Genomic DNA, 21431 nt, shown 5'->3' with positions numbered 1-21431 from the left:
CTACTTTTCTGGATATCGTAAACATTAGCCCCACTTCGTAAAATTAGGACAAAAGCAACAATATCTCCTTGGGTAACAAAAACACAAGAACTCTCGAAGTCTAGAGATAAGTCCTGGAAAAAATGGCTACAAACAAAAGACCCAAATGACCTACAAAGATATAAAAAACAAAGAAACCTGGCCAAAAGGCTCATCAATAAAGACAAAAAATAATTCTATTATAACCTCCCACAACACTAAAATCTAACCCAAAAGAATTCTGGAATGCTATCAACCAAATACTTCATCCTGGAAACCCTACCTCACCCAACCCTACCCCAGAAATTACACCAGTAGAAATTGCCAATACCTTCAATACTTACTTAGTTGAATCAATATCTAAACTCCAACTCCAACAGCTCCAATACAAGGAACCCCATAAACCCAGCTTCCTCTTCAACAACTACCCCTCCCAAAATCTTCTCCCTCAAGCCCATCTCCACAACATACATCTGAACCCTACTCTCCAAACTGAAACCATGCTCAGTATCTGCTGATAACATCCCATCATACCTTCTTCAGACAGCTGCTCACTCACTTGCCTTTCCCGTCTCTATCATAAACCGCTCAATCCCTGAATCCAAAGTATCATCCATTTGGAAACATTTCTACACCCTACCCATCTACAAAGGAGGTAACTCCACTGAAATCTCTAACTTTAGACCCATTGCCATCCTCTCCCCTGTCAAAAGTTCTTGAAAAACACATACATACTCAAGTCATGGATCATCTCTCTCAGGAAAACCTACTTACACAACATGATTTTGACCACAGCATAGCACCTATACTGCACTTCTACCCTTTCTCAATACTATTTCCCTGGCCAGAGATGACTATAAACTTATCTCCTGTCTCTTCCTAGATCTCTCAAAGGCCTTTGATACTATTAAACTGTAACCTCAACTTCTCCCCTGATACAGTGGCATGGTTTGAAAGCTATCTAAAAGATTCCAATCTGTAAAATGGGACACTGCTTTATCTACTCCCCTTCCAATACAAATGGGTGTCCCTCAAGGATCTATTTTAGGACCACTACTATTCAAAATTTTCACAAAATTGCGCTATACCTCCTGCCCTCTCTCCTCTATTATCCAATATGCTGATGACTCTACAGTAAGAACAATATCAAACTCTCCCTCTGAACTCTTATCAGCTACCCAGTCATCCTTTAACTCAGTGGAAACATGGCTCTCAAACATCCAACATCCTCAACCCTAAAAAAGCAAAACTCCTACTCTTCCTCCCTAAAATATCCAACCACATAAAGACCTCTTTTACTATCCAGTCACTTAAGACCCCTACTGTAGTTGAACCTAGCTCAAAGCTCCTTGGTATCACAATCAATGATCAACTAAAATTCGACCTCCACATAAATAATTGTATCAGGAAAACTCAACTTAAATTAGGTCTACTATATAGAAATAAAAAATTTCTATATAGTAGATCTAATTTAAGTTGAGTTTTCCTGATACAATTATTTATGTAGAGGTCGGTGGTGCAGTGGTAGCATTGTCGCCTCACAGCAAGAGGTTCTCCCGTTCAATTCTCAGCTGGATCGCCTTCTGTGTGGAGTCTGCATGTCCTCCCTGTGGTTGAGTGGCATGCGAAAGACATGCGTAGAATGGGCATGCCTTCATTGAAGGTTGGGCATTCAAGCTGGCACCACGGCACCGTAAAAATCTACTGCCAATCATTAGCAGACCGGAGTTCTACTGTGGCGACCCCTAACCGGGAAAAAGCCAAAAGAAGATATAGAAATAAAAAAAAATTCTCACTCAGGAAGCTAGAATAGCCCTCACTCATGCCTACCTTCTTCCCTGCTTAACATACTGCTCACAAATCCTTACTAACCTTAACTCCTCTCTCCTCACTTGACTTGAGACTACATACCACAAAGTATCTAGATTTGCAACTCAACAATCCTATAGGTCTCACCACTGTCTCTAAAATATTTAAACTGGCTTGAGCTACACCACCTCCTCCTCCTCTCTCAGCTCCAAACCATACACTCAATTCTTTACCAGCCATCTTTCTGTCCAGCCTTACACTCTATTATCTCCCACTATGCTCCTACAAGAAACCTCCGCAGCTCTTCCCAAGACCTCTTAAGAATCTATAAGCCCAAATCTAAAGCAGGGTGTAAACTTATACAGCTACCACCCCTCTACTGAATGGAACAAACTTCCCTTTAAAATTCGAACACACACACACATCCCAAACAATTTCAACTAACTCTAAAAGAATATTTCAACAGGAATTGGATCTGCCAATGCTCAAACCCTACTTGATAACTCACTACTTCACCTTCAACCCCCTCTCTTATACTTCACTGTATCCTGTTTGAGTCAAATTGCAAAAAAAAAAAAAAAAAAAAAAAAAAAAAACCTTTACTCCTATGTTGCTTTTTTTATACTGTCATACTAACTACTACTTTTAAAAATGCTGTGGCTGTAATCTAGCTGTTTTGACATTTTTCTACATATAAAATATTTGTATGATGACGAAATATAATCTGTATACTCTCAAAAATGCTCTTGTAGTCTGCTAGCTGACTGCCTTATTCCACTTATATAATATCTGTAATAATGACTAAATGTGATATGTATTTACTGGAGCTTTTCTCCCAGGGCCTCTACTGAAAAAGGGCTTCGGCTCAGTCAGACATTCCCAGTCAACAAATGTAAAATAAATAAATAAATACAAATGCAACAGAAATTAAAAACAATAAGTTGCTATTTACAAGTACACTGCTTTTGGCTCTGGTTTTCTCCTGCAATCATTATGCCTCCATCTCCTATCAGCCTGGTCATTCCCCCTTGGTGGCCAGTATCTTGATGGGATTAGGACATTTTCTGAATGCTAGAAAGCATAGTGCAAAGCCATCTATGATGGCAAGTGCTAATTTCTGCACACAATGTATTTCTAACCTACAATGTTCTGCACTCCTTGGTGGGCTCACCCTCAATCCTTCCACCAACTGGAGTTCCTAGTGCAGGATCTGCTCCTCTGGGCATTATACCAGCAGGCTTCCTTTGGCAGGACTCACTAAGACCCTTGCCCCGTAATAAATGAACTGGCTACAGTCACTCATTCCTGTCAGCTCCAGTACTCAGGTCGATAGCTGTCATTTGAGGAACAGTAATAGACACACTCCCTCTGTTAGAGACCTGTCACACTAGCCAGGGTGGAACTGATGCACCACAGGTCATCTTCCAACAACAATCTCACAAACTAACTCAGTACTTTATCAACATAGTTTAGTTATAGGATAACTCTCTCTCAAAACTCTTAAACCAGCATAGCGGAGTTTTAAAGGTCAAAACTTCAAGACATTCATTTTATGTCCATTACCTTTAACCTACAATGGACTTCTGACCTGATCTCTATCAGGATTTATTAATTTACTTAACATTTGTTTACTGGGAAAGTCTGACTGTGTATCAGCCCATTTTCAGTGGAGGCCTGGAGAGAAAAGCTCTAGAGACAATTAGCAAAATTACATAGATACGATTGTCCTCCCCGCAGTTGGGTGGCGTTCGAAAGACATGCGTAAAATGGGCGTGCCTTTGTTGAAGGTTGGATGTCGAGCTGGCACCTCAGCGTTCATGAAAATCTACTGCCAATCATTATTTATTTTACTTATTTATTTTATATTTGTTAACCGGGGGTGTCTGACTGAGCCGAAAAGGCTCTTTTTCAACAGAGGCCCGGGGAGAAAAGCTCCACAAAGAAAAATTACAGACACATTTAGTTATTTAGACATGATCAGTATACACACAAATTACAGGAGACATGTTTTTTACAGTGGTATGCGGCACATAAACAGTTACAGTGGAGAGAACAAACAAAAAACTATTCATTTTAAAAATAAAGGTAATTAATAGATTTGTGGTGTACAGCTGAAATTTGGAACATAGGTAGAATACATACATAGTACACAGGTACAGTACATACATTGTAGATTAGCCAGTGTTTGTGAGTAAGACTGAAAACTATTATCAAGTGCTCTAGATTTTGTATGTATGTGTTATCAGCTTTCACTAGCCTGGGGAGCAATCATGGCACTGCCAACTTTCCTTGAGATGTTGCCTGATGAGGTCTTTAAAGGAGGCTTTGGATTATGTGTTTTGAATGCTTGTAGGGACAGAGTTCCATTTTTTAGCCACTAAACTACTATATAATGCAACTCCAAAGCTATTGTAGCTGTTGGTGACTTCTAGTAGTAGTTTGCTTGATGATCTAAGAGGCCTTTTGGCTGAGTGATGTTGTACTACGTTTTTGAGGGCAGGACACTTATTGGGGAGGTAATAGATAGAATGACAGAGGCAGAGCTGATTGTAGGTTAGGAGGTTGGGCAGTTCAAGCCAGTGGAGCTGTCTCAAGGCAGTACAGTGATGAGTTCTATATGAGCAATTTGCAGCAAAGCGGGCAATTCTGTTATAGCAGGCTTCCATTTTGCTTAGTTCAGTTTTGTAGAGATTAGTCAGAATGGGAGATTCACAGAGTAGGGTGGATAGAAGTTGGGAGTGAGCAATGGCTGATCTTGTGTTGTTGGTAAGAAATGGCTTGATACGGTAGAGCGACCCCAGTTTGGCATGTACTTTTTTAATAGTTAAGTTGAGATGACTATCAAATTTTAGGTGGGAGTCCATGGTTATTCCCAATAGCTTAGCCTGTACCACTGGAGCAATTGGAGTAGCATTAGTGGAGTAGATAGTGAATTGACTGTTAGTGTTTTTGTTAGAACTAGTTATAATCATAAGCTGAGTTTTCTTTGGATTGAGGATAAGTTGGGCTTTGGTAAGGTAGTTTTCAATGTCAGAGAATGCTAGTTGAGTTGTTTGCAGGAGGGTGGGAATGTTTTGTGCAGCACAGATTAAGGTAGGGTCATCTGCATTCTGAATTATAGATGCATGCTGTGTGGAGGTATGGAGGTAATTTGTGAAGACTGTGAATAGTAGTGGTCCTAAGATAGAACCCTGTGGGACTCCTATAGTTATGGGCAGCTGAGGAGAGAGAGAATTTTCCCATTTCACAGCTTGGTACCTGTCAGTTAAGTAGCTTTGGAACCAGGTAAGAGTGGAATTTGACAGATGATATTGGTTTAGTTTGTTTAGCAGGATTTGGTGTGAGACTGTGTCAAATGCTTTGGACATATCCAAAAAAGAGTTGACACTTGTAGGCCTTCATTTTTGAGACGGTTTACTGTGTCTATGAAGCAGAGGAGGGTTGTAGTGGTACTATGGGCAGGTCTGAAACCATGCTGAGTAGGTGACAGGATGTTGCTCTCTAGGAGATAGTTTAGCATCCGGGTATGGATGCATTTTTCTAGGAGGGAGAGTAAAGCAATGGGTCTGTAGTTATTAAGTTCAGTGGAGGTCCCGCCTTTATGTATGGGTGTAACATAGGATATTTTCCAGAGTTTGGGCACACAGTTTTCAACAAGTGATCTGTTTATGAGAGTGGAGACTGGGATAGCAATATCATCTGCTGTGAGTTTCAAGAAATAGTTGGGGAGTAGGTCGGCTGCTGTTGATGAGGTTTTTAGTTTGGAGAGCATGCTTTTGATTGAAGTGGTGGAAACTGTTTTGAGGGTAAAGCTTGTATTCGTGTTATTTGTGTTGGGGGGGATAGTGAGGTAGGAACTATCCTGTGATACTAAGGATAGAACTGAGTTCACAAAGTGGGAGTTGAATTGTGTTTCGATGGGAACTTTAGTGTCAGGGGTGGTTGGTTTGGGGGTAGCCTTTTGGGTGGATTTTAGTAGCTGGTTTACATTTTTCCAAAATTTTTGAGGGTTGTGTTGGTATTTAGTTTGTAATGTTGTGTAGTAGGATTTTCTGTCCAGCCAAATGCATTTTTTGTACGGTTGTGCAGTTCTTGGTACTTAGTTAGGCTTTGTTTCTTTGTTTTTTTGATAGTAAAGCCAAGCAGTGTCTCTGGACTTGAGGATTTGTTTGGTTTCTTTACTGAGCCAGGGGTTTGTAGAGGTTCTAACCTTGATTTTGCGCAATGAAGCGACAGTGTCTAGGTGTTATAGAAATGTTTTGTTGAAATATGCTACAGCAGAAATATGCTACATGCATTAGCGGACTGGAGTTCCGCTGTGGCGACCCCTAAATGGAAAAAGACAAAACAACAACAACAACATAGATACGATTACAAAACGTAGTTGCACAACAAAGTAGTACAATTTGTAAATAACTAGAAAATGATAATGATAAAACATACTTTATACAAATATAGCTCAAACACTTTTACAGTAGATACAGGCATAAGTTTAAGGAGGGCACATCCAGAGACAGACTTACGGGTTATATGCGTCAGATGGAAATATGCTGTAAGGTAGGATAATGAGTACTACTAATTATTGTGTGATTATTTTGTAGGTCGTGTAGAACAGGGATGGAAGAGGAGAGGGCAGGAGAGGGATTATAGAGGAGGGAGAGGGATGGAAGAGGAGAGGGCAGCGGAAAGATTATAGAGGAAGGAAGAAGGGAGACAGGAGGCAAAGTAAAAGAGTGATGTGTGGGGTATGTAAAGGGACGAAGCAAGAGGAAAATTAATATTTGGAGGATGGTACTGTAAAAGCTGGTAGCTTCAGAAGTAGCAGCAGCTGAATTAGAAAAATCAAAAAATAGCACAATCAGGATGTCTTGAAAAAGGAGATTTTACCACAGACTCGTGAAGCATCCGCAGTGGTATATTAGAGAATTCTGTGTTAACCGTCTTGTTTTTAACATATTTAATGTTAAAATAACAGACAGAAAAAGTCTTATGAGCTAGCTTACATGACCCCCGCCCCCAAAAAAAAAGTGTGTCATCAAAATGATCTGCATACCATTCAGTGGCAGGTTCAAATTAGAGCATAGTTTCAGACACAAAACCAATATCAACCCCAATCGCTAAATTCCTCCTCAAGGTTTGCCAATGCAAAGACTTACAGAACACCTTTGATGTACAACTTGTGCTGCTTGAAGAATCAGTGCTGCAACAAGCACAGTCCTTGGCAATATAGTTTGAGAAATTTCCTCCAAAAGAAAGGCAATGATAAAAGCCCCCTGCTTGCTCGGGTTCAACCTTTTGTATTTTATTCATGTTTGGAAACTCCATTTCAACACAAGCATTGTACTCTTGCATGTTGTACAGAAGAGAAACACAAGAATCAATGCACTGATCTGCAAGGTAAAGGCTCATCAAGCTTAGCATCTGAAAGGACAGACAATACAGGAAAACATGAGAGTCACCTAGCTACAATAGTATCCACTGCAAGGAACACCATTATACTGTTCAGAAGGAAGAAAAGCTTTGGTGAAATAAAAGGTGATATAATGAGACTGCCAATGCTCAGATACAAAACTAAGTACCAAAAAACACATCATCTCAAAGAAGGTGATGGTACTTTTTATTACCAAATATGGCGGATCCTAGCTAATGGTGCCCCAGGAATGCAAAAGTAAGGTAGGATTCGTAGTACCTTATCTTCCACACAACTGTAGTGCACTATATGAAGCTACAGGCCCCTTTTTTAATAACAAACACATACATATTACATATACACAAAACTTAAATAAACCTTAAGTACACCAAAATCATCCAAGATTTATTAACTGCTTTTAGAGTCCAGAGCAACTGGACGTGTTCAGAAATGCAGGTCAAAAACTCAGAAAAATATCAAACTGTGGTACCTTTTTGCGTTCCTTCTGTTCCCTGTGTTTTCGCACAAGCTGGCTTCCTTTACGAGCAATGATGGCCATGTCCGAAGTCGAATCCTTTACAGGAATCACAGGTTCAGGCTAACAAAAAAGAGAGAAAGAGATGGCATAAGCCCAATAAATGGCAAATAGATGGCAGTGGAAGAGTAAATGACATACATTTAACAATATCAGAAAAATAAAATACTTCACATTCATCCAATAAAAAAGCTACACAACATAAAAAATAATTATAAATGAACCTGAATGATTTCAGGCACTCCTACTGTGTACAAAGAGAGCACTTGGGAAGGACAACCACCTGCAGCCTCTTAATCCTGCTCTGTTCCCTCCCTCAAAAAAAAAAAAAAAATATATATATATATATATATATATATATATATATATATATATATATATTATTCAGCTGCTCTTACTAAAACTGTCTTAGTTGCTCTTCTGCGTGCTGTTATCTGTTCAGTCGCTCTTACTCTGCACTTATTACTGCTTGTTAGTAAGCCTTCTAATTTACTGCCTTCAGCACTTGTGTTTTAGTCATTTGTTAATTTGATTGCATTTAGATGAACTGTATTTGCCATAGTGTTGCTACACACTCAGGTGTGCTGGCCTGCACTACAATTTGAGTTGTATTTACTGCTGTTTTTAGCTGCTTTTCTGTAACAAAAAAAAAATTCTAAGCTTGTTTCCTGCCTTTCCTGTAACTAGTCAAGTCCGAATACAGACTAGCTGTATCCAGGGACTGTTGGTAAGCTTCTGAGCCCTCCAAGACTTTCTGTGCTGGAGGGAAGCCTTCTAGCTCATCAGTGGGAGTGGGTAAGCACTAGGTAGCTTATCTACCACAGGAAGAGTGGGTTTTGGCCCTGAAATTGTAGCTCATTGGCCGTTTGGGCAGTTTTTCCATATCTTTCTAGTTTCTGCTTAAAAGCCCATTTTGCGTTTGGTCCCTGCCTTTCCTATAACTAGTGTAATCCAGGTACAGATTTGCTGTATCCAGGACTGTTGGTAAGCATCTGAGCCCCCCCAAGCCCTTCTGTGTTGGAGAGAAGCCTTTTAGCTTATCAGTGGGAGTGATAAGCACTAGGTAACCTATCTACCAAAGAAGGAGTGGTTTCTGGCCCAGGAATTATAGTTTATTGGCCGTTTGGGAAGCTTTTCCATCTCTTTCAACCTTCTGATTTAAAAGTCTGCGTTTGCGCTTGCTTCCTACCTTTCCTGTTACTAGTCTAGTCCAGGTACAGATTTGCTGTATCCAGGACTCTCTAAGTTTCTGAGCCCACCAAACCTTTCCATGTTGGAGGGAAGCCTTCTAGCTTATCAGTGGGACTGGTAAGCATCAGGTAGCCTATCTACCACAAGAGGAGTGGTCCCTGGCCCAGAAATTGTAGCTATTGGCTGTTTGAGCAGTTTTTTCCAACTCTTTCAACTTTCTGATTTGAAAGCCGCACCTGTGCCTGTTTCCCGCCTTTCCTATAACTAGCCTAGTCCGGTTACAGAGTTGCTGTATCCGAGATTGTTAGTAAGCTTCTGAGCCCCACAAGCCTTTCTGTGTTGGAGGGACACCTTCTAGCTTATCAGTGGGAGTGGTAAGAACTAGGTAGCCTATCCACCATGGGAAGAGAGAGGTTTGGCCCAGAAATTGTAGTTTATTTGTCCGTTTGGGCAGTTTTCCATCTCTTGCAACTTGCTGGCCTAAAAGCCTATGTTTGTACTTCTTCCCCGCCTTTCCTGCAACTAGTCTAGTCCAGGTACAGACTTGCTGTATCCAGGACTCTCTGTAAGCTTCTGAGCCCCCCAAGCCTTTCTGTGTTGGAGGGAAGCCTTCTAGCTTATCAGTGGGAGTGGTAAGCATTAGGTAGCCTGTCTACCATAAGAGGAGTGGTTCCTGGCCCAGAAATTGTAGCTATTGGCCGTTTGGCAGTTTATTTCCATCTCTTTCAATGTTCTGGTTTAAAAGCCGCACTTGCGCTTGTTTCCCACCTTTCCTGTAACTATCTTAGTCCAGATATAGAGTAGCTGTATCCAGGACTGTTGGTAAACTTCTAAGCCCCGCAAGCCTTTCTGTGTTGGAAGAAAGCCTTCTAGCTTATCAGTGGGAGTGGTAAGCACTAGGTAGCCTGTCTACCACGAGAGGAGAGGTTCTTGCCTCAGAAATTGTAGTTTATTGACCATTTGGACAGTTTGTCCTTCTCTTTCAACTTTCTGGTTTAAAAGACCACATCTGCGCTTGCTTCCCATCTTTCCTGCAACTAACCTACTGGGTAGCACTAGAAAGCTTTAAACTGATACAAGCCTTCTAAGAGACTTTGGAGTGATTAAGTATCAGTTTTCTGTACTTTCTTGCTGTACTTAACTGTTTTCTGCCTAAACGCAGATTTTCCAGCATTTATTGTGATTTAAAAGCTTGTTTTTTTTCACATATTGTACTTATTTGATTACCTGCACTTTTAAAAACTTGTTTTTTGTTTAAATAATCTGTTTAACTGTTGTAGGCTACACACTAAACTGCGATAGCCTTTTCTGATAGTTTGTAGTCGTTTAAAGCTGTTTTAAGTGCATTATTTACTGTTTTTGCCTCATCTTTTCAAAAAAACCAAAAAAATTCCTCGTTTCCCGCCTTTCTAAGCTAGTATAGTCCAGTTTTCAGGGTAGTGCTGAATTCAGGGCTGTGATACTAGTTTCTGAGTTGCCCATACTTTACTTGGATAGAAGGAAGTTTCTCTGATCACCTGTGAGAGAGGGGAGCTTTGAGCAACCTATCTGTCCCTGGAGGAGTGGTTCCAGCCCAGAAGTTAGTAGTTTATTGGCCATTTTGGGCTAATTTCTATCTCTTTCACTTCCCTACTATAAAAACCGTGTTTGCACGGTTTTACGCACTGGGCAGTGCCGGTTACCTACGGTTAAATTATTCCCGCTCCACTAAGTCTCTTCTTAAGTTTTTCCCTTGAAACTAGTCTAACTCTCAACCCAAGCACTCAAAAAGCATCTTACAGCCCAGCACTTGTTCAGACCTAATAGCAAGTACTAATATACCCTGACACTGATTGCCCAGCAGGGCAAGGCTCTTTATTCACCCCTCACCAATTAAGTGACTAAGCAGCTCACCCTACTATTCAGGCATGACCAAAGGGCAACTTCAGGTCCACTCTTCAGTCCAGCTGGTGAATCTGGGCATCCTGAGGCAATGTTATAATTGCCTCATGTACACAGACAACCCTCTCCTCCTACCACAAAACACTAACATATGCAAGAGATGCAATTATACAACCAAACTGGAAGCTAAGCTGTCTCCACCCAGGACTGGAACAGACAGTCAAGAGGAGAAGGTTAACACTTGCACCACACCTCCAGCCACACACAGACCTACTAAAACAGCACTGGAAAAAAATACACAAAATCATACTTGGAGGCTCTAAATAAAAGCCTGCAAAAGCATCAGAGACCTCCAAAGCAGACACCCAAACAACCTGCACTTCCCGTCACAAACCAGATAACACATAAAAACGCAAAATCAGTGTGCCACACAATTATAGCCCTTAAAGCGAAATAACACACCTAACACGCTAGTAATAGGTGACTCTATAGTCAGGCACACTGATGCCCCACTCACTAGGCTGGACAAGCAGAAGGTTACTGTTAGCTGCCTGTCGGGATCCAGAATCCACCACATAACACAAGCACTCAGGTCACTCCAGAACAAGTACAAATATGACTCTGTCATTGTTCATGCTGGTGTGAATCACCTGAGACGAACCTCCCTGGACTACATGAAAAGACTCACGGAAGAGCTCTCTGATCATGCAACCCAGGCTGGTATGACCCTGACACCCTGAGTAGCATCCTGCCCTCACCAAGAATGATACCTCAGTATAAAGAAAAAATGATCAATTTCAACAATTGGCTAAGCTTCTGATGTCATTCAAAGGGGATCCAGTGTCTGTCAGCTTGGGACGACATGCTCGACAAGCCGCGTTGCTTTGCAAGAGATGGCTTGCACCTGTCACCCCTAAGCTTTCAAATACTGGCCAAGGTTCTTGCTGCCCCCATAGTGCCTTTTTTAGGCAAGGCTCAAAAGTCAAACCCACCTCCGTAAACAGCACAATTAACAAAAAACTGAGGGTTATGCTACCCAACGCCAGGAGTTTAAAATCTCAAAATGCACGCTCTTGAAGCACTCCTCAGTATGGAGAACGTCAACATCTGTGCAGTAACTGAAACCTGGCTCAAGGCTCCAGAGAGCACCCCAGCACTAAGGGGCTATAACTCATACCACACGTTTCGGCCACAGAACACAGACCGAAACACAAAAGGAGGGTGTGTATCCATATTCATCAAGAATACCTACACCTCCAGGTTAGTGGCGCAGCATGATACCTCTGAGATTATCCATGTGCAACTAATATTGGGCAAATCTGCAATGCAAATTGTGGCCTGCTACAGATCACCCTCCATGACCCAGGACCACCAACTCCACCTTTCTGGAGACACTGGAAAACATGAAGGTTCTACCGAACACCCTGATATTGGGCAATTTCAATTACCCTACCATTCACTGGGAAAACTACTCTAGTACAAATTCCCAGGCCCAGCACTTCCTGGAATTCATCAACTCAAATGCCCTGGATCAGCTGGTAAACTCCCCTACCAGAGGTGAAAACATATTGTACCTGGTCATCACCAACATGGGCGACAGGTGTTCCACACCGGAGGTCAACCCGTCACTAGTTAGATCAGACCATAAACTAATCACTCGATGTCCACACCCCACCACCACCCCCAACTAAGGAAACCACAGTAAAAAAAAATTCTAAAGCAAACTTCACCTTACTTAAGACAGAGGTGGTAAGTTTCACAGCCCCCACGCTAAAGCATACCGCTGCCCAAGATGCAGAAACCTTTACAAATGCACTCTGAGTACCTACAAGGAAACATGGATTGTGCTATTCCTAGCAAAACCAAGACTCACTCCTCTAAGAGAAGGAAACCAGTTTAATAGACCCTTGCAATAAACAGGCTATACAATAGGCGGAGGAAACTAGTTCAGAAAAAAGCAAATCCCAAGAAGGAAAGACATCCCTGATCAGTATCAGTAAGAAACTAAAGTCCCTCATGAAATCATCCAAGGCTAACTTCGAAAGAAAAATAGCCAAGGATTCAAAAGATAACCACAAAGCCTCCTTTAGCTATGTTAAGAATCTAAGTGGCAACTCGCAGATATGCACTGAACTAGTGCAAAATAGCACAAAATATACTGAACCTACTGATATTGCCAACATCCTGGCAGACAGATTCAATGCAAACTTCACCCCCCCTCTCACCTCCAAAAGGGCCCACAACAATACCGGAAAAGTGTAGTTTCCCAAATATCACAGACACACAGGGGGAAACAGCCCTTTCAAAAGCCAAAAACACAGCGTCAATGGGACTAGATGGTGTCCCAGGCTGCGTCTTGCACGAACTACAGAACGAACTAACCCCCCACCTAAACACACTTTTTAACCTCAACCACTCCACAGGCTATGTGCCCATAGAATGGCGCACAATGGTTATTCCTCTCCACAAAGGAGGGGCCACAACTGACCCTGGTAACTATCGCCCCATAAGACTGACTAGTCTGGTGGTCTGCAAGGCTATGGAGTGCATCATCATGGAACTCATTAACAAAGACATTGGGAACCTCCAAACAGTTGACCCGACCCAGTTCGGCTTTGTTAAGGGCAGATCATGCCTACTAAACCTGGTTGACTTCTTCGAGACAGTCACCAAGGCCATAGACGAGGGGAAAGGTGGTTCACACAGCCTACCTTGACCTCGCCAAGGCTTTCGACACCATTCCCCACTCGGGTATTACAGAAAAACTCACCAGCTTGAACATAAACCCCTACATCACGAGATGGGTTGCCAACCGGCTTACAGACAGAACTCACATGGTAAGAATAGCGGGCTCCAGGTCCTACTCTAAACCAGTCACAAGTGGTGTCCTGCAAGGCCCGGTCCTGGGACCCCTACTCTTTGGCATATACTTCTCAGAAGTACAGGCAAACATAGGAGAACTATGGCTAACCAAGTTCGCCGATGACTGCAAACTAGGAGCCATAACTGACTCTCCAGCTGACACGGACATCCTCCAAAACGGCCTTACTGAGACGGAAACCTGGTGTCAAAGTCATGGCCTCAAGCTAAATGCCAAAAAATGCATAGTCATCCCATTTGGGAAAAACAAAACACCCACGAATTACCACATAGGTGGCAGCCCCCTTAATACAGAAGAGGTAATAAGAGATCTGGAGACCCAGGTAGATAGTAATCTCTCCTTTGACAATCATATTGCCAAAGTAGTTAGGAAATCCTTCTATGTGGCCTAATTACTAAAAGGTTCGCATCTAGAAATAAAAAGGTTATAGTGCCCCTCTACTCATCACTCATTAAACCCATCATAGAGTGCAATGCCCCATTTGGGATGTACCTCACAAGACACTTCCAACAGCTGGAAAGACCACAAAAGTACCTCACCCAGAGGATTACTGGCCTCAAACATATGTCCTGTGCAGCCCAACTGAAACAACTCTGGCTGTACTCAGTGGCATATCGTTTACTCAGAGGTCATCTCTGCCTGACTTACAAAGCCATGTCCAACTCAGAATTGATGGACATGCTCCATCTAACGAAATCCAAGTCACTGTGAGCCATGCGCTCTAGTGAGCTAAACCTCGCCACATTCCTGTCACAAAGCCTCCCCATGCTTTGGAACAAAATTTCAAATTACATCAGGAAGAGACCCTTACTAACACTCTTCAAGAGAAATCTTGACGAGTGGATGGGTAACAGAAAATACACCCCTGGCATCACTTCATTGGCTTTGCTTGACAGAGGATCAGTTAATTAATCAATGGGGCGACGAAAGCAGACACACTCTGGCTAGGCTTATAAATGCCCTTGGGCAGATAGCCTAGTATTTACCTATGAACCTAATTAACAGACACTTCATGAAGATCCCGCCTTGCTGGGCCAATGGCCAAATTCATCATCACAGCCGTTCCAATTCAGCTTTTATTCCTTAGAAGCAAGCGTTAGCTATCTGGAATTTGGATGCTATGTACTTGGCACAGCCACCCAGAACAAGAGGAGAGAGAATAATGACAGTCTCAACACTTTAAAATAAAGTACAAATTCAAACTGAGTTACACAAATTTTGAATCTCGCCTTTATACTTGGAATTCTTGAAGTCTCCCCTACACATCCCTAATGCCCATGTCTTCATCTTCACTACTTACATATACAAATTCAGAGAATGTTGTACCTCAAAGGAAAGGAAATATTCTCCGATACCATAAACCTGACTTCCCCGTTAAAGTAATTTTTCTTTATTCCAAAAAGTGTAATTAATATTCTCAAACATTAAACACATATTCTGAGAGCACAAGGTGTGACACAATACACCACACTACAAAAGCAAACCTAAACCTGCTAATTTGCCTCCAGTCTCTGATAGCAAGCTTCCTGCAAATCATTAAAAACACCAAAGGTGTGTCACTTGTGCTGTTTAATATATATATATATATATATATATATATATATATATATATATATATATATATACACACACACACACACACACGCACACACACACGCACACACACACACACACACAAAACCATAAAAACCAGAACGGCACTCCAAACAATCCTCTTTGGAACCAGAATGGCTAAGTAGATACTGTAAAATATAAATCCACCACGAAAAATGCAGAAAAATGCTTCATTAATTAAAGGACCACTACATACTGTTACACTTGCTTTCACTTTTCCGAAATGTTTTTTCCCCCCTCTTTTGACTGCAGCATATGCCTTCTGCTAGAGGAAATTATGATTTTCACTGTGTTTACCATCCCCATTGTTAAATCTCCAGTACTGTGAGCCATCTTTAAGCAAAAAAAATTCTCACAGAGCTGTTGAGAGTAAATGGGCACTCAATCCAGTTGGTAATAACGCTCAGTGTTATTATTTACCTTTTCCTCAGCTGCTGCAGAAGGACCTCCCATAAACTGACTTCCCCAGTCCTTTTGCCCAAGGAATGCCCCCAAACATTACTTATGAATGAGATGTATTCATTTTGGCTTCTGTGGCCATTTAAAATGCGATACTGACTTGCTGTGGGGAACTACTCTATTCCATCTAGTTGTTGGGACTAATCTGTTTTGTTGAGGGAGTGGGCTAGCTCACTAAGGTACTGAAAGTTTCTGGACTGAAGATTTTTTTTCCTACATGTATGTGCATCACTTTCTTTGGGTCAGAGAGTCAGATGTTATGTTTCTATTTCTTAGATGTCTTTAATGCGATTGCTTGGGAGTAAGCTATTACAGCAAGCATTGCATAATGATGTGCCAAATATGCAGCAAGTGATTGTGTTTCCTTACTGGCTACACACTATCTACTCATATCCACAAACAGGAAAAGTTGGGACAGACCAAAGTTATAAAGCAGAAATCTGGTCATGCTGTGAAAATTTGTACCCTGGAGAGTTACGCCAGCAGTGTTTATTTATTTATTTATTTATTTTTAGGTAATGTCCTGGATCTCCCACTCATAGAACACCAGCGGTACCATTATTTAACACTGGCTAAGCAAAACGTTTGATGTCTAGCCCGTGTAAAATAAAAAGGCAAGAAATACAAGACTGCAAAAGATAGAAGCGTGCATGTGTGTTGGGGGGTGTGATTGTATGCGTGCGTGAGCGTGTGAGATCGATGAAGCAGTTATTTTGCACTGTTTATTTATTAATATTTACTTATTTAGTTAAATGTCAGTTTTGTTGTTTAGGGAATGTGTTAGAGGTGGAGTTGACTGTATTCCTGCATGAGTGAACTCAATGAAGCAGTTATTTTGCAACAGTTATTTACTTATTATTTATTTATTTCATTAAGCATCGGTTTTGCAGTTTAGGAAAGTTTAAAAGTGTGCGCGTGTCTTGGGAGTGGGATTGAGTATGCCTGCTCGCGTGAGAGTATGAACAAGATGATCAAGCAGTTATTTAAACACTCCTTAAACAGCGGTTTTGCTATTTAAGGAGTGTAACCATGTCATTACAGCATGTGAAGTTTGACTTTTTAGACTTGAATGTATCCAAAGACTTAAATAATAAAAAATCATGGGCATTCAAAGTTATGTAGCTGAAACATTAATATGTCCTTAAGAGGTCATTGGCATATATTGCATGGATCTCCACTGCAGCAGGTTTACGGTATTAAACAGTAAAGACTTTAGTCTGTCTGTGTCTTTCTTGTAGTTTTTACTCGTACAAAAAGGAGGTAACTCTATACATTTCTCCATTTGCAGACCATACCTTTATTATCCCTTCTAACAAAATTACATTTTGAAAGGTTAGTGATAAGTTTTTCCTTTTAATTATAGTGACGTTATTCACCTGGCTATATACTACTTTTTTATCAAGACTGTATTGTTTGAGTGCAAAAACTGGAAAGGACTAGAAATGTTCTCCTCAGCAAAGACTGAGATGTTACTGCAGGTTTAATATGTGCATTGAAGACACATTCTTGGCACTAACAGGGCTCCAGTAGAGAGCAGGTGCGTGTGTGTGTGTGTGTGTGTGTGTGTGTGTGTGTGTGTGTGTGTGATGGGACATTGTGGTAGAAGTCAGTGCTGTAGGTGGCCACAACAGATCAAAACAGGTCTGCTAAAGGATTACAGATATGATGCCTGCACAAAAGGCCAAGCGATTGCATAGGTAGAGGTGGCCACAGGTGGGCTTCTCCCATCACAGACCACCCTTACTGACAGAACTTCTGGGTGCAACTGTCAGGAAATGGTGAGTACAGTGATGTGTGTGTGTGTGGGGGGGGTATCTGGATTTGAGGCTGAATTGATCACAACATTGCATATCTGTGTTGGGATACACAAGGCTGGCAGCACTTCAAATTATTACCATAGTCTTATGACTCAACACTGGAATGAGCCTCCTGATGCAAACACAACTATATCTTTCCTACAGATACATTTTGGCTGTATCCATGGCCACCTACAGCACAAAGAATGTTTGTCTTCATTCTTTGTCTAATATATTTTCCTTGTATGCTGTTGGAATGTGGGATTGTACAGTCAGGAGTTTGTCTGCCTTCACAGGTGCAACAGTCATAGGTCACTAAGTGAAAAAGGTCATGCCTGGTATCAGTGCAGCAGTGGAGCCTGGTACTTATGGCATCTTAATCCTAGTACAGCCTGAGAGCACACTGCTTCTCTTGGCAATGTGTACAATGGCAGGAACACTACAACCCACATCTGATGACCCACCTGTTCTGACTGCAGAACCTGTCCCATGCATCTCCATTGGAGTTGGAAAGACAGTTTGGGCATGGAAGCCTAGCACAAAGAGCACCCTCATCATTTGATCATGCTGTGGCACAGCACAGTGGTGCCATCACAAAGTATGACAACAGCACTAAGGAGAGGCACTCTGGTGTTCATTGATGCTATGCATCTCGCTGAATATCTGAACCAGGTGTCACACTGGGCACACATCCATGGATGTGCAGGTCAGTGATTCAGGTGCAAACAGATGGTGCTGGGACTATGGAGAGATGAGAGGCATACTATACAGCATGTGTGATAAAGCACCGAAGGAACTGCATTGCTTGGATCACCTGCTAGAATCATTAAAAAGCCAGTGGCTGCCTCTATGGGATTTTCTGCTTCTATGCACCAGGCTTGATGCTGTAGTCATGACTGCCCACTTTTCTACCTGTATAAATGGGTGCATCCCACAGGGCAGGTAAGTCAGAGTCATAGTTCCCATCTCAACACCACCTAACTGTACTTGAGATGAGGTGGATATCGTACGTCATAACCACAGCCAGAGACTCCACCTGCTTGGTGGTCATCTACATTGCAAAGTCACACAATTCCACATCATCCTTGCTAGCAGGTGTCAGTAACAGTGCCATTCCTCAGAGGGGATACCCCCCATGGCTGACACCATTTGCTGTCTACATCGTTTTCTCCATAGGACCCATAACGATCATTTCCACACCCATGCAGGATTATACCTCCTACTACAGATGCATACCCCATTACCAGTACTGTGCAAGCACCCAGAACATCTGACCCCTCCGGAAGCTCCACCACCTCACTGCACAGGATCTCCAGCACTCCATAATCACTTTTCTTTGTTACACCATCTCGTCTACATTTCCACTTTTATATAGCTGTTGCAGACTCCTGTTACTGTGACCCACAATACCTGTGCAAATGACAACTGCACTTTGACCCACAGCACCTGTGCAAATAACAACTGCTGTGTTACATAAGCTAAGTTATGTCTTATGCACAGTGTGGCCAGTCAATGTACTGTAGTGTATAGCCCGGGTGTAGTATTACACACATCTGTTTTAGTCTTTGTTTTCTCTATTCTGCCCCATAGTTGTAGACCAGACAGTGCCTCTTTGCTAGTACCACAATTTATTGCAAAAACCTCAGCCTCGCATGGGATTCTCCTGCGACCAGTTCCTCCAATGACTTCTAACATGGAACTTCCTCTGCATCCATCTTCAATTTGTCTGGTCCTCTGATAGCAGTCCCCTCCCACTGCAAGTATCTGAGCATACTGCAGTGTACCCCCAGAGGAATCTAGTTAGTGAAAAGAGGCCTTCAACAATCCAAACATATGCAAGACAAAGTTCTTTATCTGTCAGAGTGCCAAATTATAAGTCATGTTATCCATGCTCTCTGGGTTCTGTATTGGTGCTGTGACTAATGGCTGCAGGGCATACCTGGCTTCGCCAATAAGATGCCCATATGGAAATTACTCTGTGCAAATCATCAGTGTAGGGGAGTCTAGCACTAATCATGGCAGGGACCTACATATTTAATGCTGGGCCCTGTTCTGCTTAGTGCATACAACAACACCTATGTGGTGTGGAATGTCGTGCCTCTAGCAGCCTACACATATCTTGCATTCCACAGCATTTTTCACTATGATTATTTGTAAGGCTATTGATATATGTTATAACTGAAGTAACAGGAAACCCTATAGTGAACCTTTACTATCCCTTGATACAGACCCGTTTGGGTTGTAAAAGGTAGTCTGTCTACTAAGCCTAGTTGAGGCCTTCAAAAATGTCACCAAGGCCACGCAGCCTATCTGTAGCTTATCAAGGCCTTTGGCATAAATCTGTTATTATTGACATACTCTCCCAAAACATTCACTCATATGTAGTTTGCTGGATAGCTAAATGGCTAGCAGACAGAACTCATACTTTAAAAACTGCAAGAAAGACCCAGCCAAGCTAGAGTCTTCACTTTTTTTTAAAAAATACCTTAAACCTCCTGAAGTGGAGGCCCATGGGATATATGCAAACGACCCCTTAAGGACATAACAGTGGCTCTGCCACATAGCTTGGGAATGCACATGACTTTTGAATCTTTATGCGTACATTGTCTTGATTGGCCAGTAGAAAAATGGTACTGAATCTAAACTATGACTGAATGAACTTGCAGAATGAAACTAATTGATACATGCACAGGTTGGCTCTTATGTAGGTGTGCGCATGTGTATATATGTATACATACACACCATTGCTGTAACCAAATTTTGGCATTTGAAATTATTATGTAATTGAACGATTCCATTTACGGAATTGTCGAGTCGTCTTCTTTGAGAAAGTAACCAAGGGAATGTAGAAGAGGAAAATGGTGCATACTGCCTACCCTGACCTGGCTAAGGCATTTGATAAAACACTACACTCTGGTATTGTAAACAAACTTACAGATATAAGCATAAACTCCTATTAAGAGCTGGATTGTCAGCTGATTCTCAGATAGGACCCTGGAAGTTAGGCTAGGGGAGATCTCATTCATAAAGGGTCAGTCTTTAGCAGAGTCCCTCAGGGCTATGTACTTGGTCTACTCATTTTTGGCATCTACTTCTCAGAAGTCAAGACTGATGCCAATGGCCTGTGGCTGACCACATTTGCAAATGACTGCAAACTATAAGTGGTCATAAAATTCCCCCAAGACCCTGACAGCCTACAAGAAGGACTAATGCAGACAAATGACTGGTGCTAAAGCCACTGCTTAAAGCTCAATGCAAAAAAATGCATAACAGTACCATTTGGGAAGTAGACCACTGAGAACACACCTAAGATTAAAACCAGTAGTCAGGGATTTGGATATGTACGTAGATAGTAATTTGGTTTTTGACCAACATGTATCTAAGGCAGTAAGGAAATCATTCTATGTTGCACAACTTAAAAGCAAGTACAGGGCATCTATGTCCAAGGAAGTCATTGTTCCACTGTATTTGTACATCAGGCCCATTATTGAGTACAATGCCATCTTTGGTATGTATCTGATAAGATGCATGCAATAACTGTAACGTTCACAGAGGTTCTTCACAAGAATACAGGGCATAAACAGCATGTCCTATGAAGATCAACTCAAAGCCCTATCTCTATACTCGTGTCCTACAGACTGTTGAGAGGTGATCTACGCCTGACATACAAGGCATCTCTGAGTTCCATTTTGATTGACCCTCTGCATATCTGCATCACAATAGCATTAAAATTATTCAATCTAGAGATTTAAACTACTTTGCGACTGACATAACGAGACACATTGGAGGGACAGGTATGTGTCGCAGACAATTCCTGTTCTCTGGAACAGGCTTCCC

General features: G+C 41.8%; 1 protein-coding gene across 1 annotated transcript in view; it reads right to left on the bottom strand.

Moving 5' to 3' along the window:
• The window catches only part of DHX38 (DEAH-box helicase 38), a gene marked incomplete in the record, with an annotated part of 1902786 nt that overhangs the window by 1253062 nt on the left and 628293 nt on the right, over positions 1-21431 (bottom strand). The window contains 1 exon segment of the mRNA XM_044081902.1: positions 7728-7835. Coding sequence (XP_043937837.1) covers positions 7728-7835 — 108 coding nt within the window.

This window comes from Protopterus annectens, chromosome 8.part1 (genome assembly GCF_019279795.1).
Source record: "Protopterus annectens isolate FY-2018-M chromosome 8.part1, PAN1.0, whole genome shotgun sequence".
Lineage (NCBI taxonomy): Eukaryota > Metazoa > Chordata > Ceratodontiformes > Protopteridae > Protopterus > Protopterus annectens.
Note: the sequence above shows the minus strand (reverse complement) of the source record. Positions and strands in the feature narration are given on the sequence as shown.